This window comes from Hypomesus nipponensis, chromosome 2 (assembly GCF_054491055.1).
Source record: "Hypomesus nipponensis isolate SF chromosome 2, ASM5449105v1, whole genome shotgun sequence".
Lineage (NCBI taxonomy): Eukaryota > Metazoa > Chordata > Actinopteri > Osmeriformes > Osmeridae > Hypomesus > Hypomesus nipponensis.
Genome location: NC_140362.1, coordinates 16,548,031 through 16,573,055, shown reverse-complemented (window position 1 = coordinate 16,573,055; position 25,025 = coordinate 16,548,031). Strand labels below are relative to the sequence as shown.

Below are 25,025 nucleotides of genomic sequence, written 5' to 3'. Positions count from 1 at the left end.
TTTCATGATTAGCTGTTGGTTTTGAACTGATGTTTTCTCTAATATAAAAATAAATTGCAAAAGCAGGAAATTATGTATGTACAGTAAACAGTTTAACATTTTGTTGCAAGATTGAAACTGCAACATACAGTATTTTCTTATCTTTTGAGTAGGAGCAAGGGACAAGGCAGATGCCGTGGAAGACGGGCTGACTCTTTAGTGGGCATTGCAGCCAAGCACTTCACTCAGTGAAGCAGATCAGACGACAAGGTAAGGACCACACGAGATTATCCTGATGATGCTGGGTAATATGTTAATAGAGTTTCATACATTTTTGGTTTACAGACACAGTTCCAGTTACTTGTGTGTTTGCTTGTTAACTGGGAGGATATTTGTCAGTTCCAGAAAGGAGAATATTGTGGATATTGCTTAGTGTTGTGGCTTTGCTTTGGTAGTGTGCCTAACAAGACTTTTAGAAGTGTAGCCTTTAGTAGAATGCTTGAAACAATGCCATAGTGAAAACAAGAATCGTCTGTCTGATTTGTATTTAATGAACAACAGAATTCACAACTGAAGTATCTTCAGATTCATGTGTAACATATTGTTGTACAGTATTAGGACTTTATGAATAATATTATTCCATCAGTGGAAACACTTAAAAAAAAAAAAAAAATTACCCATAGGATGAATGCCTAATTTGGATTATGATTGCATCAAATATCAATTGATTTGAGAGCCAAGTGGACCGTAGATTATGATGATTCCGTTGGGAACACAATCCATGTTACACAAGATTCTATAGATGATATGTTTACTGTTGGGGCAACCAGACAAAAATTCTAGATACACAATTGTGTTTGATCTTAGAGTGGATAAGAAGGCAATAATAATAAATACGTATTTTCAAGACTTGAGACTAACTGTCTAATGTCTGACAGTTGGATGACCATTGTGAATTGAAAGGGTGGGGTACTTATCTATTGTATTTCTTTCATTAGTTGTCAGACTCACAAACCATGCATGACTTTAAAGATAGAAGTAATCAATTTCAGAACACCTGTTGGGAAAGTACTTCTGGTGCACTGCCTCTGTTTTCAAATCATTGTTTATGTTGCAACAATTAAGAGCCGTCAATCCAGTTGAGATTTCTAAACAATGTGATTTTTCCTCTTTTATTGTTGTCTCACTCTTATAATAGCTCTGGTAATCTTTGTATTCAGGACTCTGGGCCAATACACGCCTACATCATACACCTGTAAAAGAAACCACATCAATGTACTGTACAGCTATGTGCCAAATCATACCGGATAAATGTCTGAAAGAAGAACCAAGACTATATGTCCCATTAGCTAATATAGCTAATGGTGAGAGATCCAATAAGGGACAGAGAGAGGGTAAGAAAAAGGGGGAGGGATAGAGGAATGAGCGTAGGCAAAGAGAAAAGGAGATTGTTGTGTTTAACATGACAATTATCTGTGGCCATCGACTTCCCAGTGTAGCCCGGTGTCAGGCTCGGACTGTACTGTTCCGTTGTCCCAGCAGGCCTTGGCAGACAATGGCCAATGTCAGGAGGGTTGTGGATGCTCTGTTCGGGGCTCAGGGAGAACTAGTTCCCTACCCCCATTGTGTTCTCAATATATATATTACCGAGTAATGTTTTAGAGATCTGTTATGTACTAATTGTTAGCAAAAAAAATTGCAGTCTGACAAATGCTCATGATTTAGGTCTGTCCAATGTCACCTTTCCTTTCTTCTTGTTGAAAGATCACTATTCTAACCTGTGCAGACTTTTGCCCCTGTTGTACCTGAGAGTTTTAAGCACTTGAATTGTGTCAAGCATTTGGAGGAGGATTGTACAATAGTTTTCTGGCTTTCTCATAAGGGGTTAATTGTGTAAAACAGTATTGATAGTTCCAAATAATTCAGCTATACCTCATTTGCAAAAGAAGACACAGTTTTTGGTTTGTGGACCATATGGTTGTGGTGGGACATTATTCTAGTTTTGGATACAACCTTCAACTGGGCCTTACATAGCAATTCCTATGTACCAATAATGTTTTTGCCAATGCCAGTGACATTACAACTCTCTGTTGTCCACACCTCCTGCACAACTCTCCCACCATCTCTGTCCTGTGCTCTTTGGTGCAGTGACTCCACAAACTCAAAGTCAAATTAATACACTCAGATCCATCAAGTAAAAAGCAAATGTCTGTGTGCTTAAATGGACAGGCCTCAGGGTTCAAAGCCTTAACCATATTTGTTGAGGCGAGTCGAAACACAACTGGCCATTGTGGCTGGCCTCAGTGTGGGGTGTGAATTTATGAATGGCTCGGTCTTGGGGCGCAGGCTCTGAACAATGCTGTTACACTAAAGGGCAGATTTCCATATGTGGGGGGTGGAAGGGTGGGGGGGGGGTGGTCCACTGTTGGGGCTTGGTACAGAGAGTGGCGAGAGGTCTTCATGGTAGCTGAGTGGCGTGACGCTCAGTGTGTTGTGCATGTCTATTTGTCTGTTGACTGCTGACTGATAAAGTGGGAACTCTTGCATCGGAGAAGAAGTTTGTCAACACTCACGTACACAGGTGAGTAGCATCTATTGTTTGCGTGTGTTTGGATTATGGCATATCTTTGTGCAAGCATTCAAATGTCTTTAGGTGCGCGTATATGGGTTCAGCAAGTGATTTCATGTGTTTTTGTGTGATAATTCCCATATTTCGAGATTTTAAGTGAAGGATGTGTTTGGATTTAACTTTTTAAAAAGTGGTCTATATTGAAAATATTGTATTACTACTGGTAGTATAGAGTCCCTCTATGGTCATCTTCCATTTGTATCTGATTTACTTGATTTGTTCGTAACAATCACTCTCCAATATACAGTATTTTAACCCGAAATAAAAAACGAGACTAGTATAGGCATCTAGAAATCCTTTTTAAAGGATAGGAATAGAGCTTTGCATGTTTTGATTTGGTAAAAATGTTGGTCTCCTATCTGTGGGGTTGCAGGTGACTGCTCTGTTTGTCGCCCCCTACTAAGCTGAACGGAAGAGAAAGTACTCAAATGAGAAAGGGCCCTGTGGTGCGCCATCTGCCTACTGTGCTTGGGACCACTAAACTGGTCCAAAGACACAGGACTGCCAGGTAGCAGATAGATACGGGTGTGAAAACCCTCCCAGAAATACATCCACACACAGATACAAACACGCAAGGCTTGTAGGCAAACATGCACACATTAACAATCACCCATTTTCTTACAAGACGCATAAGAACACGCAGCATGATATGTCTTTTCGCTGTAAATATAACTAGGTGCCATAAGACGAACGATCGGTATTTCCGCAAATTTTTGTGAAACTGTCCTACTGAATCAAGTGAGAGACGTCGTGACATTATTTTGTGACCGAAAGTGATGTCATGAAACGCTGCCTCAGCAGAACCTTAGATTGTGGCTTGTTTGTGCATGTGTTGTGTATGTAGTTGTAGGGGGTGTTTAGCATGTGTAGTGTAGGAGGGGAAGCTGGTGTGTCTGAGGCCATCTGCTCAAAGGATTTTAGTGGGGACCGAGCTTATACACCAGCACACGTCAGAAGCAAACAGCAAGCGTTAGCTGTGAGCCGGCCTCTCTGGAGAATTTCTCCAGTTTATCCAGCACACAATGGGCAGTGTTTTATGGACAAAGTATCCTTTATTGCTCAGACTGCCCAGCACTCAGACACACATACAGAATATTATATTAACAATACAAGTGATCTTGGCCCTGTCCACTCAGCACAGTTGGTGGGTGGTATGGTAACTTGTTATCATATTTCGACTTGATGGGTAATGGAAAATGTGTCACATTGTATGACACTTCTGCTCCATTGATAGGAATAATTGTGGTGGGTCACAAAAGTCTTTATTGTCAATGTCTGTTGTGTCAGTACATAAATATTTTTTGTTTCTGAAATGCATGACTCATTTTACAAAGGTAAACATTATCACTTGATAACCTATTGTGTTGTAACCAGGGTCGTTTGAAGTCAGTTAACTCTTATCCCTACAGCATGTGTGTTTGCACACACACACACACAAAAAAAAAACAAGGACCATACAGCACAAGGAAACTCTGCTTTGTCCCCATGGAATGAAGTGGAGGGGGCGTAGAGGAAGGTCACATAACTAACGTACTGCTTTTAAGGAACAGTGTGGAGTGTGTTCATTGATTAGCCATGTGTTCCGTGCGTGTGTGTGGGAGGTTGTGGCATGCTGAGTATTCATTTATACTCTGCTTCAGAATGTGAATACTGTATTCACTCTGTCTCCTTCCATCCTACCTCCTATGCCCACCCTCAAAAGTTAGCTACACATGCTTGTGTAGGGATTCCCTATGAGAAATCTAGTACTTGGTGAATGCCATTACTGCCATTACAAAGGGGTTTGCAGATGAGTGGCTGTAACAGTCCACTTAAATTGGACTCATTGTTTTTTTTAAATGAAAATAACGTTTTTTACCTTTAACTGGATTTCAGACCCAACACAATAACACAATTCATCCACAAGCCCACCTTTATCAGGAAAATATCTTATATATGTTGGTGTGTACTTGTTGACATACTGGTCCAATAGAATGACCAAAACAGTGTTGACTACTGCATCATCAATCAGAAACACATGAAAGTTATATGTAGTCAATAATAAATCGTTTTGAGGATGAGTTTCTTTGCCCTAGGAGAGATTTCAGAAACAGTAAGCAGCTAGTATGCTTCTCTTTCAACCATTATGGATGCACAGTCTACAGTAATGTACTTCAGCAGTTATCTTGGCCTAAGAACATGGCTTTAAGTTGGAAAGTTACCAAGCGTTAGGCGGGCCAGCTTTGCTAAGAGCAGGGTTTCAGGGTGAATCCTGGGGTCTGATAGAAACACAAGGAGGGAGCAAAGGGGGACAGACTAAAGGAATGTATGGAGTGGGTCTAGGAGCATGATGAGAATGCATATTAAAAACTACCCACTGCACACATTCAACATAGACCAGGGCTCACACAATCTGGCCTTCCTCCTATCCCTTTGCACAGAACCAACCATCAAGATCTCTGTCCCTGAGCCGAAAGAGAATTAGCTAAAGGAAGAAGAAGAGTAGAACCATCCAACAGAGAGGACAGCTGAGAGGGAGCCTGGTGTTGGAGCTGGTATGAGGCAAGTGGCCTGTGGCACTTGCTCGCTCTGCCTGCCATTTGTATAACAATCAATGGGGCTCTTGTTGTCCTTATTGTTAGTGGTGATGGTGTCAGTGCCTCTGTTGCCCTGCTTGTTCTTCTCTGTTCCTTCAGCCATTGCTGATGCATGGCCTCTCAACTTGAACATTGCCCCTCTCTATGCTTTTGTGTTTTGCAGATGGAGAAGCTTGACGCAATGTTTCGTAAAATGTATATATTGTTCTGGCAAGGGTTAATGATGGTTCGGTGTCGAAGTGCAGAATTTAAGAGCTAGATAATGTAACAGAGCTACATAACGCCTTTTGTGTGTGGAAGTGTGCAAATCAAGCAGGATTGTTTGGGATGGGAATTTGATTTGCAGTTGCCAAGAGAAACACTACTGTCTACTCTGTCAAAATGATCGACAAAATGATGACAAACAAACAGAATTTGTCGTTGTATTGTCCATATCAATTTAGTTTCTCAGAACTTTTTGTCTGGGGACATGATGTGTTAACTAATAAGCTCTCACCATCCATTCTTGGCTGCACCAGCAACTGACTGCTCATATACGGGGCCTAACTATTGTCTCTGCAGCCATACTAGCATGATGTAGAAAAGGGAGACACAGACTGGTTGATACCATCCAAACACTTTGTTGACTAAACCAGTGGGGTGACGCAACTATGTGGAGGAGAGGGATCTGAGCCCATCTGTCATGGTGTTGGACAGGGCCAACAGTCACTCTCTGTCATTTCAAGGCACTCCGTATGACTCATGAAAAGTGATACTCACACTACGAGCCCTGTAAGGAGACGTGAGAAGGTGCTGTCTGAGTTTGTACGTCTGTGTGTCTGTGTGTGTGGGTGTGTGTCACCTTTGTGTTAGTTAGGAGCTTGTGTGTCACTCTAAGGGGTGATGTCATCACCAGATGCTGACGTCTCTTGTTTTTTTCTCCAGAGAAGTTGAGAGAAAAGGTTGTCAATCTGTTTGAGTCTGAGTGGTCACCCTCTGGTGGGTTTACTCTCCTTCTTGTGCTGCTAAGCTGTGGAGTCTTGCAGAGGAAACTTCTTCCTGCTATCAGTGCTTCAAGGTAATCCTTAATCAAGTCCCCAACGCTTTTCCACACAAACATTTGTATCTTTGTCTGTTTTCCTGGGATGATAAAGAAACCCTAAAAGGTCTATGAAAACAGTTATTGTGAAATTATACAAAACAAAGTTGTTGCCAAAGAATACAGAACATTTGCAAAAAAAAAATGCAGACGAATATGCAGATTTGTTTATCTCTCATCTCCCCTTTAGGGCTTCAGAGTTTTATGTAGAAATGTAGAAGCTAAATTTCATTTGTGAAGTCTGAAAATGTAACTCCTGGTCCATTTTGTTATACAGAGGTCTGTAGTCCAAGATTAAGCAGATACCATGTGGTGTTTGGAGCTGCTGTTGCCACTGTTGCTAGTCATCAAAGGTAACATGATCACAGTCTTATTCTCCTTTTATTCACATTTTATTACACTGACTCATCATAATGAATCATTACCAACATTACTTTTGGTAAAATCTCTTAAATAAGTATATTGAGTGGAGAGTTTGTAACTAACTAGCACAATAAAAAATACTGCAAGAGGAAATATTTGTGACATACATCTTAGTTTGGGGTTTTTTTTTTTACCCAACTCTATAATATGTTTGCCATGTAAGCTTCATTATGATATGATTCACAAGATAGTAAAGGGCACTCATGCCCAGCATCTAAACTGTTGTGCCAGGGCCAATCATCCTCCATTCTGGCTGAACCTTGTGGCGCTCATTCAGACAGAAGTGCCCCTGCTGCAGTGGTGAACATGTGCTTCCTCTGTGGGTTCATCCACTCACTATCTTCCTCTTTAGTACTCACCCATTGGATGGCCTTTACTGTTCTCTTTATTCTTTTAGTGCGTGCTCATTACATATCATTGTTTTTTTTTACAGCACATTACAGGTCTACTTTGATAATGAACCTGAGAATATAGTTTTTATTCTATGAGTGATATAATTGACACTGGAAAGTTACTTGCTATCCATTATTTCAATGCTTCAACAGTATGCATCTAACTAAATTTAGTCCTTCTCTCTCTCCATTATAGACGCCAGTTCCCAGTGGAATGTATGGGTACCTCGAGACATCTCGGCCATGACCAACTCTTGTGTGGTCATCCCGTGCACGTTCATGTACCCCCCAGGAATCAGGTTGTACCGTGGTATCCACGGTATCTGGTACTTCGGCCAGCCCTACCCACAGCTCTTCCCTCCTGTGGTGTTTAAATCACGCACAGATGTGGTGCACGAGAGCTATAAGGGACGGACCAAGCTTCTGGGTGACCTCTCCCACAGGAACTGCACTCTGCTCATCAGCAATATTGGCACAGAGCATTCTGGGAGGTACTACTTTCGTGCTGACCTAGGGGGCGCCAACATGTACACCTACCCAGACTTCTCTGAGCTCAAGGTGCTGGGTAAGACAACTGATAACTGCATCACAAAGTCAGGATTTTTACATTACAAAACACACTGTTTATATGCCCATGCTGTGTCAAAAATACATTTAGCTACTTATTGGAGATAGACCGACACTTTCTTTCCATTTCCATCGACATACATACACCTTTAATAGAAATTAAAATCAAACAGTAAATTACTTAATATCAGAAGTCATTCTTCTCAACATTGGTTTTAATCCACATCACCTCCATCTACCCCTTCAGAACACCCCACCATTGATGTCCCTGAGGAGATTGTCAGTGATGAGAGCCTGGAGCTCACCTGCTATGCTCCAGATAACTGTCCAGAAATGACCCCAGAGATCCAGTGGATGTACACCGACTATCTGCCTGACCCAGAGTTTACATCTGACTACCTGGAGGAGAGCAACACTGCCGTGATGTCCAACACCCTCACATTCACCCCCGGGCCCATGCACAATGGACAGTTGCTGGGCTGTAGAGTTTACTACCCTAACACCACGCTGTCCTATGAGAAGCTCATTTCTCTCGACGTCAAGTGTAAGTTACTTAAAGCACTTCATGAATATTCTGTATGTACCTAGACATAAGTGACTGAGTGATGTGGATTTCTTATATTCACAAATGGAAATCCTCCATCCGCTCTTTCTGTCCTCGTCCCCAGACCCTCCTCGGTCGGTGTGGGTGAATGTTTCCACGGAGGTGATGGAGGGAAGTTCGGTGACGCTGCACTGCGAGGTGGACAGCAATCCTCCTCCTAGAATCTCTTGGCTGTTTGGGGCCGAGGAAGTGCTTTGGGACACAGCCTCCAATGTCTCTCTGTCCCTCGACGACCTGACCCCTGCTCAGGAGGGCATTTACACCTGTGTGGGCAACAATGGCTATGGGGCCATGAACACCTCAATGTACCTGACTATTAAGTGTGAGTGCAGGCAAAAAGAGAGGGCCATGCATTGATTTTTCATTCGATTTTGAAATGCTGTCAAAGTAAGGACTTAAAGCCCTTGTCCTTTTCATTCCGCTCAACGGCATCATTCTCCTCCATAGTCCTCCATGTTTCAGTTCTTTAGTCTCCATCTCTCTCTTTTCCCCCTCTGTGTTTTCCAATATATCATGTTCTCCTTCCCTTTTAAAGACCCGCCTCGGGACCCCTTGGTGAACAGTTCCCTGACGGTGCAGGAGGGCTCCTCGGTGTTCCTCCACTGCAGCACGCAGGGGAGCCCGGCCCCTACGCTCACATGGCTGAAGGATGGGGAGCTGATAGGAACCATCACAGCTGAAGAGTTGTCGGTCCTGGAGCTGCTGGAGATCACCCCCCAGGGGGACGGACTGTATCGCTGCCTGGCTGAAAACGAGCACGGCAGGGCCAGCAGCTCCCTCAACATAACTGTCGAGTGTGAGTGCAAACACTAACTGTTTCATTCCAAATGTTAATATGTCACTGTGAATGATAACCTATACCATGACACGTCCTAAATGTATCATCTACAACAAGACAGTAGACTAGACACCATTCATCACCATGCCACACACTTTTATGTGATAAGACATGTCAGTCTCACCCTCTGGTTCTAGACGCCCCTGTGCTCCTGGAGGAGTCCAAGTGCACTGTGGTGAGAGAGGGTGTTCAGTGTGTTTGCATGGCAACCGGCAATCCTGAACCGACTATTGAGTTCTACCTGCCCGACGTCAACATCACCATCAATGAGACAGATAAACGCTATAACTACTACATGCACACGGATGGACACACGTCCACGGGCATGATCAAGTTACGGGAGAAGGGAGAGCGGGCTGGCAACGGCGGTCCCAATGTGCATTGTAGCATCACCAACATGTACGGGACAGAGAGTGTTCATCTAGAGCTGCAGCAAGAGAGTAAGTCATCACACCGGTTTGGATGCATTGCTGGGCCTAACTGAAAGACACAAATAAAAGTGTATGAATACAGGATTGAGCTAATCCAACATTAAATAGAGAGTATTACCAGACTGAATATAAATGGTGAACTACCAAAACAACAAATACAATTTACAATGTGGCAGAACTAGAATATATGTTAATTTGCAGCCACTGTAACAGTAACTAATAGCAATTTTTTCATGTCTCATTCCAGAGAAGTACATGATGGCTGTGATAGTAGGCACAATCGGGGGAGTGGCAGTCATAGCCTTCATCATTGCAGCAGTAAGATACGTGGGCCACAACAACAAAAAGTGAGTATCCCAGACTAACTAGGGGAGAAGGCAACCACATCAGTCAAAAGTAGTCATTTTCCTCTTGACATGGAAATTCTAAAGCCTTGCCATCCATTCCAAAAACCTGTCATAATTAATTAATGAATTCTGGCTAAAAATTAATTACAAAAATGTCAATACTCCTGAGCATTGGCTGTCTTGGAGAGTGGGTTTGCAAGCCGGACTAACTATTGCTGTGGTTAACAGGCACAGTACCCTGCTTTGGCACTGCTTTGGCACTTTTATCCTTGACCTGCTATGCTAAACCCAGGAAGCCTACAGGGGCTTCAGATTCTGGATCAAAACCACAAACAACTTGTCCACAGCAAGTCATGTTGATGATGGGTGTCAGCGCAGCAACTAAACCCATTCCACAATCGTCCGTCGACCACATCCACAGCTGGCCTGGAAATTAATCAATTTGATCCACTGCTCTTGTTTCAAAATGGATGCCCAGGCTTGGAGTGTAGCCTAGCGTTAGATGTAGTGAGGTCGAGTTTGATTATGTGACTCCGTTCCCCAGAGAGAATGGCAACCCTGGGCAGAACCTGGTCTCTAATCTGGAGAACCCAGCATTGTTCTACAGCGCAGTCAAGAAGGACAAACACAGTCTGAGGAAGAAAGTGGTGAGACATGTTGATGATGATGATGATGGTTATGATGATGACTGTGAGAAGAATCGGTAGGATGATCCTTTTCAGACTGCTGCTGATAGCATGGCCTCCCACATTTTCCCTATTGTGCCTTTTAAGTGCTTTTAAGTGCTTTTAAGTGCTCATCAATTGATACATGACCTCTGGAATTGTAGACCCTCAGTAATCCTACAGCCTTTCTCTCCTACTACCAATCAATTGGCCGCAACAAATGCCTATACAAAACACTGTTTTCTCCTGCTTTCATTGCTTCTCTGCATTTTTCTGTCTCTGTTTTTCTTCCCTAACTCTTGCACAGCTTAAGACTGAGCTGCTGGGCTCAAAGTTTAACTCCATTCTAGAGGAGAGCACGGTAAGGTCCCTAAACCCCCCTTCTTAAAAAATACACAAAATGTAAGCAAAAGATTTGCATCTTCCGTGCAACAGCCTCTTTGTTCTGTATGACCCCATCATTTCCAAAATTGCTGATGCATGGCTGCATCTTTGCTAACCTGAAATATTAAAATGCCTCATTGTCCTTGTCAGTGCCTGTGCTGACCAATAAAGACTAACACTCTCCTCTAAACAGTGGATCATGTCGTCCTTCATGTGTGTGAGGTGGGTTTGGTGACGCCCAAATGGTGATCTTGTTTCTTTTTTTCTGTCCACAGGGAGAAGACGGGGATTATCAACATGTGGGCTCTCTTGCAGACCTGGAGAGGACAGAACTGAACTACGCTGCCCTGGAGTTTATTGGGGGGCGATCTAGGGAAATGGCGTCAGGGAGGGATGATGATGGCAGCGACTATACTGAGATTAAGGCCAAATGAATCGCAATCCTTCCCTGATACCTCGGCTTGATGGGACACAGTAGCAGTCATGTGCCCCTTTCTTCTCCCCCCATCCTTAACTGTGTCTTCCTCCACTCTGGATAACAATTGTATTCAAAGATTGTTAATATCTTACTGTACCCCGCCCTCCCCCCCCTCCAAAATTCAGCTCCACACAGTTCTGCAAGGGCCACCCCAGTTATACCTCTCTATCTGGATCTGCTGGTACTTGCTGGACCAGAGCACAGCCCAGTGGACAATGTAAAAAGCTCTTTGATATCACAGTACCTGTCTCCCAGCTGTAACACCACATGGCCTCTCAAGTCCCTACCAGTTGCAGGTTTCTCTCTCCATTTTCACATTATTGCACATTTCACATTCAACACAATTATGTGGCCATTAAGTGTTGGATACAGCAGAAACATTCTCCCCTCTGTATCTCCCTCAGTCCGATTTGCACCTTAACTAAACTCCTTGTAGTACAATAGCATACCTTTCCAGGTGTCAGTTCTACTCTTCTGTGTCCGCTGCCAGTCGAAGTGTCAGGGAATGGGATTTGGTCTTTTCTTATTTTTATTTTGAAAATCTTGTTCCGTTGGAGGAAGACCCTTCTCTCCTCCTGACCAAGATTTTGTCACATTTATATTTGAAGACATGTTAAAATAAGTATGTATTAAGGTTGGTTTAAGAATGACATTATCCAGTTGAAGCATTCATCTCTGTGATCTGTTTTCAATTATATAATGTGCTGTGAATCAGCACTTTATTGTTGAAATTCAAGGGAATTGTCATATAATATATGTCTGGTACTGTTTAAAGGATGGTGGAAGCACAAGCATTACTTAGCAACTGTCAAGTAGTGGTCTGTGTTATACTTGTGCACAATTTGAATATTCCTGCTAATCTCTCCATCATTTACATTAAGACACTGACTGCATTGTTTTACTCTGGGGAAAATAGCCATTAGCAGTTGTGATTTAATGTTGACCTTTGCCTATATTTCGTTTTTTATTCTCTTGCAATAAACTTCTCCAGTGTTCAACCGGCCAAAGCGCATCTCTTTGAGACAATGTTTGTATGTATTTAAACAGTGCTGATAGATCATAAGAAACTGATCATTGGGAGTATCACTTTTCGCTAAGTGTTCTAAGAGGGTTGTGAGTTGTGAAGTTCATGTTTTTTCTTTTTGGGTGCCATCGTAGGTAGAAAAACAAAAAGTAACATTTGGTTGTGCTATTCAAAGACATTTGATTTTACTTATCTGATGTGAAACTAATGGCCTAACTCGATAATGGTTGTCTAATGTTAATATTTATAAGCTACAAATCAATGGGTAAAGGGACCCCATATGAATACTGTATGTAAATACCCTGCATGTTATTATTATGCTGTCAGCCATTTGTACAACACTACAGTAAACAGTAAAGTAATATGGCAGTGGTTCAGACATATTGTCAAATAAATCAAATAGGCCTACATTTTTTGGTGACATGGGCATTCTGAGGATCTCAACACTGCCAGGATAAAATGACGTTTATTGAAATGTTACTTGTCAGAGATCATGACTGTTAATGACATCTTGCATAGACATACTGTCAATAACCCAGTTCACTCTCTTCAGTGGCTCATGTTTTTTTGCTGTTTTAATAAACTTGTTATGAAAATAGAGAGGAATATTTATGATGCATCTAATCTTTTGTCACAATGTGTTGTAAAGAAAATGTGGACACTTTCCTTTTAAGTGATCTTAATCATTATTGTGATGATTTTCTATTTCATTGATGCAATAATTAAGATTGAGAATTCTGCAATATATCTACAAGTAAGAAAAGTTAATAAGGACAATTGCTATTTAATTACAATAAGATGTTGTTTGTTTGCTTTTTTTTTATTTGAAACAACTCTAAACCGCCAGTCATTTTTATTCAATTCCATGCGAAGATAAATAAAGTATAAATCATAAAGGAGACGTGCTTGGATTAAAATATGTACAAATATAGCAAATCAAAAAGATGAGATGGTGAAACCTCTTCCTTATATCTTCCATTCTTTATCTTCATTTTTTGGTATCAACACATTTGTAGCACTTGTGGTGGCTGTACCTGTGTTTGTAGACGTTGTGCCATACGCAGAGTTGCCCTGTTGCTTTGATCAACTGCAGGCCTACTGCTTTACAAGGACATAATGGAGCAATCCTATTAATGTCCTCTACTCTCAAGCACTTGGTTCATCAAGTGTTACTGCACTGATTTAACACAATCAAATAATCCACCCAACCTTTACATGTAACATACTGTACATAATGCAACAATGCTGAATCAAAAAGAGAAATGACAGTATTTCAGTTAATACGTTGAATGTTATTTGAGCTGGTATACACAAAGCAATTACATTTTTAATTGCAAGTATACAACAATAATTGTTGTATTTAATCATGCCACACATTCCAAAATAGAAACATCTCTGGAATATGAAATCCCTGTTCAATGGGTTAAGTTTGCACATGCAACAAACTTGAATACAAATGAGGTGGTCTTTCACCTTTCATTTTCCCTCGCTAATGGCAGCAGCTACTATCTTCTCAGCGTCGGCCCCCATCTCCTCAATAGCCCCATTGAGAGCCTGCAGCATGGTGGTGAAGGAACGGCTGGCTGAGCGGGCATGTCTGGGCATTGCCATCTCTACGAGCACAGACCCACCCAAAGTCAATTCCTTCTCTGCCGCTGCCAGGCGCTTTTTCACCTCACCTTTGACGACCTCAACCGACAGGTTACAAGTCCGCAAAGCCTTGAGTTTGGCAGGTTCCATACTCCTTTGCTGGGCCAACCGCTCAATGGATTCATCATCAAGACAGAGTGAGGCCCGGGCCTTATTCAGAATCCTCACTGCCATGCTGGCGTCCAACATGGACGCCACCAGGGGCACGGGAATGGCAGACACACCACCTGAGAGAGAGGCAGCTGCCCACACCAGGGCCTTGAAAGCATCCCTCTTTTGGGAAACCAGTGTGAGGGTGAGGGTTGGCAGGGCAAGGAGGAGGGCCTGGGCCCTGATCTCGGGCAGGTCTCCCCCCATGTCCTCCAGTAAGGCAGGAAAATCTAGCTTATCTAGGGTCCAGGGTCTAACCAGGTAGACCTTGGGCAAGGCCACCCCCTCTGCTTTTAGTAGCTCTAGACTGATCTTTCTCCTTTCCTCTAGACACTTCTCTGTATCCCCCTCTGAGGCCAGCAAGGTGAAATACACTGTCTCCCTCTGCAGTGAGCGAGCATTGTTGAACACCGCCACACTGTTGGGCTGTAGCCTCTGAGTGAATGCTATGATCACAGCATTGTAGCGCAGGAACTTGAACTGGTCCATGTAAACATTAGGGTCAAAGGGTGCAGCGGAGGGGACAGGCGGCAGATCCCACAAGCGGAAGTCCGGGTGTTTCGGGTTGGGGTAGACAGCTAGCTCTTCTGGGGGAGTGGGGGATGAAGACAGAGCAGCCCCCTCATCCTGGGAGCCCAGACCGCGGAGGGCATTAAGGAAGGCTGCCTTTTCAACTCCCCGATCCCCAACAACGGCTAGGTTGACCCTGCTGATCAGGAGATCCTCCACTGCATCTTTCACATCTGACAGCTTGTTGTTTTCCATGGTCTCTTTGAAGGTCTCAAGGAGATTCAAGCCTTTCAGAACGTCTGCCATGACTATTAAAGAGTGGATAATAGATGTGAACATAACGTACAAAGTAACCTCTCAGTGTGTTTATTTTTATTTAATTTTTTGCAAACTGATTGCAACTATTAAAAGTTTAATGATATATTAACTTTGCATAACAACTTTATTAAAGGAAGAACAGTGTAGAGCCCAGACAATATTCATCTGTTGGAATCAACACAAACGAAAGGAAAAATCTGACAACATAAATTGCTTAAGTCTCACCCAACAAAAAGTCTCACGTTTTATACCAACACATTTTACTTATGACTCCATATCATCTTTTGCCTGTCATTTTACATGCCTGTGCCTTACCTCCAGTTTTGGATGCTTTACAGCTTCGATGGGGAAAGTCTTCCCAGTTGCTTTTTGAATCTCAGAGTGTTCCTCAATGCAGACGTGTGTTGACTTTGTCTCCTACAGTGAATCTTTTTATAGAACCTGAACAGTTAGTGGAACATTCTAATCCTGTAAGCTCAACCCTAATCCCACATGAGTGAGTGCAGACGCTTTCAGTGTGTACACATCAGTGTAATGCACACACATAACACACACAGATACCTGTCAACTTTACATTCAGGGAAGGAAAATATGTAATAATTAATTAATGTAGTTGACACAGATGAAAATGTAAAGTTTTCCTAAACTTTGCATTTTCAGCCATATCTGGTCCAAATGCTGTCAGGTAAAAAAGTATGTGGGAGATTTTCTATTAAATGTATGGAGTTAATGAAATACTTTGACATGCCCAATTATTATTGCTTATCTGGAAGTCAAGCAATGGCTGTTTTTTGTATTTTTGTAAAACATTGGCTTGATTGTGCTTTTGTAAAGCCTGTTTTTGTTCAGTTACATATCGTTTTCCTGTTGTTCGTGCAATTGTCTGACTGAAGGGTTTGGCATGAATACGACCGCTCATTAATGCTTCAGTGTGTTCTCACCTTTAAGGCCCAGTAAGCCCTTTGTGCCATTAACAGTGGTGCCTACTTCAAAGTAACAAATGCAATACTAAACGCTGACAAACTAGTGCCCAATAAACTGTGTTTCAAAAATCTGAACATTTTTGAAAATGTGACTAATGTAGCCTAGTTTGTGTCACAATTCAATGGATGGAGCTTTTCGCCAGCTAAGGAGACATTCAAAGCATTGTATAACATGGTAGTGCAGTTTGCATGTGTTTGAGCAGTAAGAAAGTAAACGTTCGGTCTACCCTTGAGGATGCAGTGTTGGATGACGATATTGTTTTGTGTATGAACACACATCGATGTACCACACATGAGTGTGCCTCAAAGAAGTATACATTACTATATTGTTTAACTCTGATCCCTGCTCACTATAATACCCATGCATATTTCATGATCCCCAATGACAGAAACACCTATCCATTACCAGCCCGAATGCTACAACCCAGCAGAGTAAAGAACAGACAGATTAGAGACTTATACGAGTTGGAGTCATAAGAGAAGATGGAGACTGGGGAATGATAGAACGAGATAATAAAATAGACAAAATGGCAACATTTTGTACATTTTGTACAAGTACAGGAGCAGTTTTATAGGTGAAGAGAGAAGCTGTGAGATCATTAAAGAATAAAAGAAGGCAAGGCGTTTGTTGCTACAGTGATGGACTCCTGTGTTGAGAAAGAGGAAATTTTAAACTCTGGTGACTACTGCCTGGTAAAGCACAGGCTGTCTATGAATCTTAATCCGGTAAGATCAACCCCGAAACTTTCCTATACTGCTTTCTACAGGCTAAATCTTTATTGTTTTGCTCCATTGGGGAAGGTAACCATTCCCTTTTTTACTATACTATTCAATACGCAATATATTGTTCCAGATTATGTATTAATTGTATTTCACTTTTGTAGAGAACATTTAAGATTCTCCTCAATTTGCCCTCAATAAGAAAGAGAAATAGTGTAACATTTTATATTGAACACCTGTTTTTGTCCTGTATTTGTTTCTGTGTGTTCAATGAGTTCCCAATAACAACCTATAATTAGTGTTTTTTGTTTTCCCCTGGCAGCCCTTTAATTTACCTATTGAACCCCACCCAGAACAGATCCCACCAATCCCAATGCATAACTCACCTGACACTCAACAGCAGCCACTGGAACATTCCTCTGACACTGCTCCCCTCACCCAACTGCCATTACCCCCCACAAAACAAATGTCTAAAATCTTGACAGATAAAGAAATGGAGCCCACCGTGCTTTTAACTGCTGCACAACAGCCATTCTATGGACCTCTCTACCCCTCCACTCTGCAGCTAACAACGCCTGACTTTGGAATTATTGTTTCACCACCATCACCACCAACAACCAATGTCTATGAAAGAGACTCCTCCCCCATGCCACCATATTCTGAGGGGGGCCTTAATACCCATGAACTACAAACCAAGGCATGGCCCACCTTGTTGTCCTTTCACAAGGCATCCCTTGAAGCTCAACCACCAGAGACAGCATCTTTGCCCCAAATAGCTACAGATTTAACCAAAGATGGCCAAAGCCTGGAAATGCACCCCTTACCCCTCCCTCTCAATATCATCCTTGGAGAAATCTTGCAGGTGAAACCATCAGAAGTTGGACCTGTGTTGGAAGAGGGTTCAGTGGGGCTATCACTGCCCAAAGACCTCCCTGGAGATGAACCAGGTATGCCCCCCAAGACAAATATAATACACTATATATCTTTCTCTTGGAGGTACACTTAGTCTTTGTATCAATATCTCTATTGCTTAAGAAACAAATATCACTATTGTTTGAAATTATATGGTAGCACTTCTGAAATTCACATAATGCAATGAGCACTTAAATGCACAAAGATACTCATGTCATGTTTCTGTAAGGACACTTGTGTACACATTGTAAGTCGCTCATCATCATCTTTTATCTCATGTTACTTCTTAGATGTTGTGTACTTATTGGCAGTATGTCACTCTCGTGTGACAGCTCTGACAGCCATCATCACCACCGTCATCATTGTTTTCATATCCTCTGCCATCTTAGGTAACCTCAGTGTTTTCAGAGCAGAGTTAGTAACATGACTTTACTAGCACGTTCAAACATTTAATCTATAAAGTAGGATGGATTCATCTTGTACTAACAAATATTACTGTTTTCATTTTTCTTTCTACCTTCCTGCCATGATTTCCTCATTCTTGTCTTTCTTTTAAATCCTGTTTCTCTCCCAATCAGTGAAGCTTCTCTGTTTTCCTACTAAATTGAAGGATTTGGCTCCACTGTGTGTCAATAAGGGAAACTGCAGTGTCCCAACTGTGCCGCCATTTCTTCTCAAGAACCCAATCAACGAGACTGGAAACATTACTGCAGGTAAAGGCAGGAGCTACCATTAAGAGTTCATTTAATTCCTGAATCTCTTTGCAACTCAGAATCAGGGCCGGCGTTTGCTACCACCAGCAGAGGGCGCCGAGGCTGGGTGGGCATCTCTGATTTACGCTTTGATTTACGGGGGGGGGGGCATTTACATTTTTTAAGACCCATCAACCATTTCCAACCATCTTCAACCATCACTGCCCCCCCCCCCCCTTTCAGGCTGCAGAGGTCCAGTCAATGATGGTCAGAAAAGTTGGCGCATCGTTGGGGGTACGTTGGCACCGGATGACAAGTGGGGCTGGCAGAGTAGCTTACACTGGAGAGGCAGACATGTGTGTGGAGGTGCCATCATCTCACCACGCTGGGTCATCACTGCAGCCCACTGCTTCATCCAGTAGGTTTGGAAGTAAATAATTATATTTAGATACCTGTATGAATTAGAGAGGAGGGAAACTAAAGACAGGTCACCTGAAAAGCAAGACGGCTTTCAAACTTAAAGGGATGAACCACAATCTTGTGTGTGTGGTTCACTCCATAATAGATACAACATGCAGCAGGCGGCTGACTGGCAGGTCGTGGTCGACACGGTTAGGGTGACAGATTCATCTCTCGGTAAACGCTACAGAGCCCTGCAGGTCCTCTACCATCCAAGCTTCTCTAAAGACAACAATGACTATGACTTGGGTCTGGTACGGACAGTCACTGTCATAGACATGGAAGGTAAGAGAAGGCTGGAGGAGATTGCTCTTTGTAGTTTTAAAGTGAGTACTAAAAGTTCTGCAACAGTGTTTTGGGGTTCCAGCACTATGGATTTATAGCCCACTCCAGCAGAGTATTTCAGACATCAAAATTGAGTTGTTGGTCAAAATAGTTGTAATTAATAACTGATTTGGCAAAAACATTTAAGTAAACCATGTTTGTTAGTGTACAATTTATTTCACTGAATGATTAACTAAGTGTTGGTGCAATGTTTGGTCATGGGCTGTCCTAGGTGGAGTTCGACCAGTGTGTTTGCCCAGTCCTAAAGAGTTCTTTCCCTCTGGCTCTTCCTGCTGGATCACTGGTTGGGGCTACACTCAAGAGGGTGGTGAGTGGATCTGCTCTACCAGATGTGTTTCAGCCATCTTCAAGTTCTGTTTTCAGGGCCTTTTTATCTTTAGTATCCTCCCTTAACCTCTTTAGTTGAATGTGAGCAAATTAAATATTTCTGTACACATTTGAATTCATCCCCCTGCTGCTGTCAGCACTTTAACGTCACCATTGAGACCAAGCTATCCAGTTCCTGCTGCAGAGCTCTTCTGGCCTACTTATGGTTTGCATTGCGAAGAGTTCGGTTTTGCTGATGCTACTTTGACACGTACGCCTTTATCCTAGGCTTTTTTTTAAAGTTTTGTCAGCTTTTTAATTTTTCTCCAATAGAGAGTATTTTTCAGTCATTCAATATAATCAGCTAAATGGAAAAAATGGTTGTGTGCCTTTTTAACAACAGTCTTCCATAATCTTAGAGCTTCAATCTATTCTAAACTCTGTGTAAAGTATTTTTTGCTCTCAGGTTCCGTGTCAGCCGAGCTGAGGGAGGCTCAGGTGCAGGTAATAGATCAGTCAACGTGTTCACTTCCAACAGTCTACGGCTCCTACCTAACTCCCAGAATGCTTTGCGCAGGCATCATGGAGGGGGGAGTTGACTCCTGCCAGGTAGCCTACACATTGATGTGTAGCAACTTGGTTAAAGAAAAAAAGGATTACGATTTGTATTTCTCCTTTCAAGCCCATTCACTGAGCCTGTGTATTTGCAAAGCAATAATAAATGATTATAGAACTGTGTTCACTGTTCATAGGGTGATAGTGGTGGTCCACTGGTGTGTATAACAGCAAAAGGGGACTGGAGGCTGGCCGGGGTGGTGAGCTGGGGTGAGGGATGTGGTCGGCCCAACAAACCAGGGGTTTACACACGAATCACCCAACTACTGCTTTGGATTGACAAATACATAAAGGTAAACCACAGACTTCCACTCAGCACTTATTAGACAAATATTGTGGATATTGTGGTTTAGTTGTATTATTGTTGTCTGGTTTCTTTTGCAGTTGGATACCGTGGAGGAATCAGACCCCCTTCCAGCCATGAGTAATCTTACAATCCTGTGATATTTTCAAAATGACAAATTAATAAAAAGGAAACAGCTTTTAAATGTTAAAGAAAACCTAATATTTCCTATGGATGGATGGCTTTCTTCATGTTTGTGTCGGGAAAAGATCCCACAATTCGGTACAATGAAAGTAGAAAGCAGTCAGATCTGATGGCAGACTGCAGAGGAGTTGTAGCTACAACGGTACAAAGCCTCGATGATTTCTTAAATATACCTTCATGATATAAGCATAGAAGGACAGATGTATTTCTGAATTTCCAATAATGGTGCACTCGTTTAAATGTTAAAATAAATGTACACATTATGTCAACGTGACACAAAATAGGCTACTATTTGCAATATGTTCATGTCCATTTTACAGTAAAATATACGTTCAAACCATCCAACGTCATCAATCACGTGGTTTTCGTTTTTTGACAAAGCTCCGAAACATTTTCTAAGAAATTGTGCATATTGCTTTTGAGACATAAACACCGTCCCATACGACACGTCGTTTGTTATGTAATTTTGTTGAATTATCGCATTTTGTATGTGTTTTAATGAGTTTGTTAGCTATAGCTAATCCGTTTGCTTTTATTTATTGCTAATGCGTAGGCTACTTTTGCTTCTAGCTTTCATTTAAGTTGCATAGTGAATTATTCTTACAGTGGCAGACCTATTTCTTTATCCCATAAAATCCGAACTTCCGTATGGAGATTACGTCATGCCTTACCCATAATATATTGTAGGCTACTGTTTTGAATCTAGGGTCAATCTAGGACAGTGTAGGATACAATACGCGTTCAGATAACAGAAGAAAATGTTTTCCGTTGTAAGAAGAACGAAAATACCCCAAAATGTTCTGGCCAGCAGCACAATATGCTCTCGAATAGCAGGACACTCGCGGAAAGTTCCGGCGACATTGATCACAAGACCCCTTTGCTCTAGAATGGATTTAGAGAAAGGACTGCTCTTCCGCCAAGTAAGTGTAAATGCCAAATGCTCATGCAAGATGTAGCCCGGTGCATTCCCATATGTAGCCTGTCATTAGGTGCGTTCGACTTCATGCAGCGCCGGCGGCGCCGACAGTCGGCTGCCTTGAAGCTGAGAATGCCATTGGCTGCTTCAAGTCAGCCGGGCTGCAGGCGGCTGCAGGCGACACCGGCGCGGCATGAAGTCGAACGCACTTTTTAGCTAGTGGGAAATGTGTAGCTAAAGCAGGACTTCCTTCAAGTTCAAGACAGTAGTTGTGAGTCCTCCGCTGTCAGGCTAACTTCTGTTGGTTAGGTTTATAGGCCAATAGTAATTTATTTGCGGTCCACCTGATTGTAACAATACAACTGTTGGATCTGTAAATAACGACATTATTGCAGCTGCAACTCCCCCAAAAGAGAATATAATTCCATGTAGTTGGTGTTAAATCCCTGGCCCAATTAGTTTGAACCCTTTAGAACTTTAAATGACCAGAATTTAACTTATTGTATTTCATATACTGACATTCAAACAAGATACCTGGATACGTTAGATTGTATGTTTTTATCATAACAGGTTTCATTGTTCAATTTAAAGTGGGCTGGCAATTGCAAATAACTTAGCAAATAACAAACCAACTTCTGTCTTATAATTTTAAATTTAGCACAACTAAATAAGGGCTCACATTGTTGACAAACATTTGGAAGGTAACAATGGAAAAATATACCCTATGTGTAAATTGTCAGTTTAATTATTTTATTTCTATAGGCCTTGGGCAAAGGCCAGTAGGCTTCACACTCTTGTCATGGACTTAAAAGAAGTACACAGCAAAACTGTACCACCCACATCTCTCTTTTGCTTAGTCATTTAACCGTCTGCACCTGTTTTCTTTTATGTAGTTGTTTGAGTCGGCGAGCAGCACGTACACATATCTACTGGCTGACACAGCCAACAAAGAGGCAGTTCTTATTGACCCAGTACTAGAGACTGTTGACAGGGACCTGAAGCTCATAGATGAACTGGGGCTCACTCTGAAACTGGCAGGTTAGTATGGGACTCTCCAAAAAAAGAAAAAAAGTTCTGCAATGATTGCCGATGCCAACTGATTTTCCCCATCCCTTTAGTGAACACCCACTGCCATGCAGACCACATTACAGGAACAGGACAACTGAAAAAGAGGGTGTTTGGGCTGAAGAGTGCCATATCCAAGCACAGTGGTGCCATTGCTGATATCCTGCTGTCGGAAGGGGACAATATCTCCTTTGGCAAGCATGTGAGGAACATTCCAAACATGGTCAAGTACAGATAAAATGTCAAGTAACCGGCAACCAAAATAAATAGCATGTGGTCAACCACTGTGGTTGTGCTAGGCTAATAAAGCACTGTATGATGACCACATCATACAGGACCTCTGTTTTTTACACCTGTTGTCACACCACACAAAATCCTTTGCTCTTGTTATCTTTGAATATAGACTTTTACTTGCTCTCTCTACCCAGTACCTGACTGTGAGGGAAACGCCAGGACACACAGATGGATGTGTTACAATTGTGACTGGCGACCAGAGCATGGCCTTCACAGGGGACGCACTCCTCATAAGGGGATGTGGAAGGACAGACTTCCAGCAAGGTACTTATTTTTTTGCTCTCTTGAAAAAAAAAGTTTATTCATAAATAGTTTCACAAATCAAACTTGAATTCATAAAAATGTACTGAGTCGGAGTCACACGTAATCAAGGAGGTGACATTTTCTGCCTACACATTTTTAATTGTTTTGTTTCTGTAGATGCCCTAGATTTACAATAGGTGGCATCATATCTCCATATTTTATTTTGTGCATCCTTCACACTCAATGTTTTATTTTATGCACAGGCTGCTCCAAGACCCTCTACGAGTCTGTCCATCAAAAGATCTTCACGCTACCTGAACAATGTCTTATCTATCCTGCACATGATTACAAAGGTTGACAATAAATCCCTTGTCTCTTCTAGGCTTGTTTTTCTAATTGTATGGTGTTTTCTGCTATTCAAACATGACTTACACAGTTTTTATGAGTGCACTAATGTGTAGGTTAATGCTTAGAGCACCGTTTTGATACCTTTTTGTAGAACAAAGCCAGGTTTTTCACAAGTCATCTTTTGTCATCTTTCTCTGTACTAGTTACATTTATTTACTCATATTTTCACTCTATGAAAATATATCTCTATTTACTTTATTTTCAATCAAAACTCAAAACAGGGATGAGTATGCTGTTTATAATGACAGCTGTTTGTACTGGTGTGGCCTTATCCTGTAGGTCAGACTGTATCTACTGTTGGGGAGGAAAAGAGGTTTAACCCCCGTCTGACCAAGACCCTGGAGGAGTTTATCCATATCATGACCAATCTGGATCTCCCAAAGCCTGAACAAATAGGTATCAGACTCTCTGTGGCAGATTCTGTTGAAATATGTGTAGGAACACTAATATTTTACTAAATAAACTACCCTTATACAAAACCATCATGAGAATCAGCATTACAAATATATCAACCATTTTTACAACAATAAACTTAACCATGTGTGGATGTTCACTTACAGTTAAACAATCTATTTATTTTCTCTTTTTTTACTCAGATATTGCTGTTCCTGCAAACCTGCTGTGTGGACTTCACGAAACCTGAGTCTTTCATCGCAAGATACATTTTTGTTAATAATTTGATTCAGAAATGCAATATTTTACATATAATGAGAAAACAAAACTTAATTTATTAATTATTACAATTTGTCTATTGAAAATGTAATGGCAATGATTAGGTGGGTGAATAGACAGACATTTTATATTTGTATAAGAATGCTCTATTATTGTGATACAAATCTCAAATATGGAAATATGGGGGAATAGGGACCCATAGTGTTTAATTCAAGAATGTTAAGATAACTTTTAGATGTAAATCCTTTATTTTAATGCATCTACAGAGCTATAATTAAAGTAGTCAGTGTTCAGATTGGCTTGGTCTATTCACAGTTTAATGTTCATCAATACTGAGCTTACACAATTGAGCTTCTTCACATGAACTTGAAATGATACAGGGTCCTTTTGCAAAAGCAGTACACTCTCACAAACATAGTAATATGTCTATTGTTTGTTGTGGCCTGTCTTTGCATATAATGTAAATACTTGCATTTGCATAAAGAAAATCCTCTGTGCCAAGTTTCCATTGCGGAAGTGTAAAATCTTTCATAACCTAGGATTTGTATGTTTACTACTGGTCCATGAATCCATTCTCTAATCTGTTCACCAGTTTTATCCCAAATGTTCTTCCCCCCCCCCTCTCTCTCTCTCTCTCTCTCTATCTCTATCTCTCTCTATGTCACCCTGACTCCATCTCACTTATGCTTTGTTAACCTTTTAATGGATGGAATGAACAACTAACTTAACATATTTGTTAAAGACGCTGGTTTACAAATATTTTAAGTCATTAAATAATTCACTTATTTGTTGTTTGAAACATAACTTTTTGAAACAACACTTTTTTTGTATTTGAATTATTTAAGGTGGTATCATCAGATGTTAA

The 25,025-nt window shown here is 41.6% G+C and overlaps 4 protein-coding genes across 9 annotated transcripts; 3 read left to right on the top strand and 1 right to left on the bottom strand.

Annotated features, from left to right (window-relative positions):
- The first annotated feature begins 183 nt into the window (after positions 1–183).
- Positions 184–13,013, top strand: mag (myelin associated glycoprotein). Of its 6 annotated transcripts, XM_084708616.1 has the most exons (13): positions 2,492–2,560; positions 2,982–3,116; positions 6,109–6,241; positions 6,540–6,615; positions 7,274–7,642; positions 7,892–8,188; positions 8,313–8,570; positions 8,784–9,044; positions 9,224–9,526; positions 9,765–9,864; positions 10,409–10,511; positions 10,837–10,890; positions 11,189–13,013. In XM_084708616.1, exons 4-13 carry the CDS (start codon positions 6,570–6,572, stop codon positions 11,345–11,347), a joined length of 1,950 nt encoding a protein of 649 aa, XP_084564742.1. In that variant the 5' UTR covers positions 2,492–2,560; positions 2,982–3,116; positions 6,109–6,241; positions 6,540–6,569; the 3' UTR covers positions 11,348–13,013. The 6 variants fall into 6 exon arrangements, with proteins under 6 accessions (XP_084564743.1, XP_084564741.1, XP_084564744.1 ...); XM_084708617.1 differs by lacking the exons at positions 2,492–2,560; positions 2,982–3,116 and adding an exon at positions 184–249; XM_084708615.1 differs by lacking the exon at positions 2,982–3,116 and having other exon boundaries at positions 2,423–2,560.
- Positions 13,014–13,891: 878 nt separating this feature from the next.
- irgq2 (immunity-related GTPase family, q2) lies at positions 13,892–15,031 on the bottom strand. Its single transcript, XM_084671667.1, has one exon. It carries the CDS (start codon positions 15,029–15,031, stop codon positions 13,892–13,894), a length of 1,140 nt encoding a protein of 379 aa, XP_084527793.1.
- Positions 15,032–17,239: 2,208 nt separating this feature from the next.
- Positions 17,240–20,575, top strand: LOC146301036 (tryptase gamma). Its single transcript, XM_084669144.1, has 9 exons — positions 17,240–17,693; positions 17,970–18,047; positions 18,237–18,371; positions 18,594–18,768; positions 18,916–19,094; positions 19,366–19,461; positions 19,927–20,069; positions 20,213–20,368; positions 20,460–20,575. The coding sequence occupies exons 1-9, from the start codon at positions 17,240–17,242 to the stop codon at positions 20,517–20,519; spliced, it is 1,476 nt and encodes a 491-aa protein (XP_084525270.1). The 3' UTR covers positions 20,520–20,575.
- A 122-nt stretch (positions 20,576–20,697) lies between these two features.
- ethe1 (ETHE1 persulfide dioxygenase) lies at positions 20,698–24,964 on the top strand. Its single transcript, XM_084708614.1, has 7 exons — positions 20,698–21,482; positions 22,372–22,516; positions 22,597–22,745; positions 22,972–23,101; positions 23,344–23,433; positions 23,768–23,884; positions 24,085–24,964. The coding sequence occupies exons 1-7, from the start codon at positions 21,321–21,323 to the stop codon at positions 24,129–24,131; spliced, it is 840 nt and encodes a 279-aa protein (XP_084564740.1). The 5' UTR covers positions 20,698–21,320; the 3' UTR covers positions 24,132–24,964.
- Positions 24,965–25,025: the final 61 nt, after the last annotated feature.

What these genes read in the sequence shown, in the direction of transcription:
- irgq2 (XM_084671667.1), bottom strand. Translation starts at nt 15,031, where the DNA reads ATGGCAGACGTTCTGAAAGGCTTGAATCTCCTTGAGACCTTCAAAGAG.
- ethe1 (XM_084708614.1), top strand. Translation starts at nt 21,321, where the DNA reads ATGTTTTCCGTTGTAAGAAGAACGAAAATACCCCAAAATGTTCTGGCC. An exon ending in AAGGACTGCTCTTCCGCCAA is followed by an intron (nt 21,483 to 22,371) that starts GTAAGTGTAAAT and finishes TCTTTTATGTAG; the next exon opens with TTGTTTGAGTCGGCGAGCAG. An exon ending in AAGGACAGACTTCCAGCAAG is followed by an intron (nt 23,102 to 23,343) that starts GTACTTATTTTT and finishes TTTTATGCACAG; the next exon opens with GCTGCTCCAAGACCCTCTAC.
- LOC146301036 (XM_084669144.1), top strand. Translation starts at nt 17,240, where the DNA reads ATGGAGCCCACCGTGCTTTTAACTGCTGCACAACAGCCATTCTATGGA. An exon ending in CCTCCCTGGAGATGAACCAG is followed by an intron (nt 17,694 to 17,969) that starts GTATGCCCCCCA and finishes ACTTATTGGCAG; the next exon opens with TATGTCACTCTCGTGTGACA. An exon ending in CATATCCTCTGCCATCTTAG is followed by an intron (nt 18,048 to 18,236) that starts GTAACCTCAGTG and finishes TCTCCCAATCAG; the next exon opens with TGAAGCTTCTCTGTTTTCCT.
- mag (XM_084708617.1), top strand. Translation starts at nt 6,570, where the DNA reads ATGTGGTGTTTGGAGCTGCTGTTGCCACTGTTGCTAGTCATCAAAG. An exon ending in CTCTGAGCTCAAGGTGCTGG is followed by an intron (nt 7,643 to 7,891) that starts GTAAGACAACTG and finishes CTACCCCTTCAG; the next exon opens with AACACCCCACCATTGATGTC. An exon ending in CATTTCTCTCGACGTCAAGT is followed by an intron (nt 8,189 to 8,312) that starts GTAAGTTACTTA and finishes CCTCGTCCCCAG; the next exon opens with ACCCTCCTCGGTCGGTGTGG.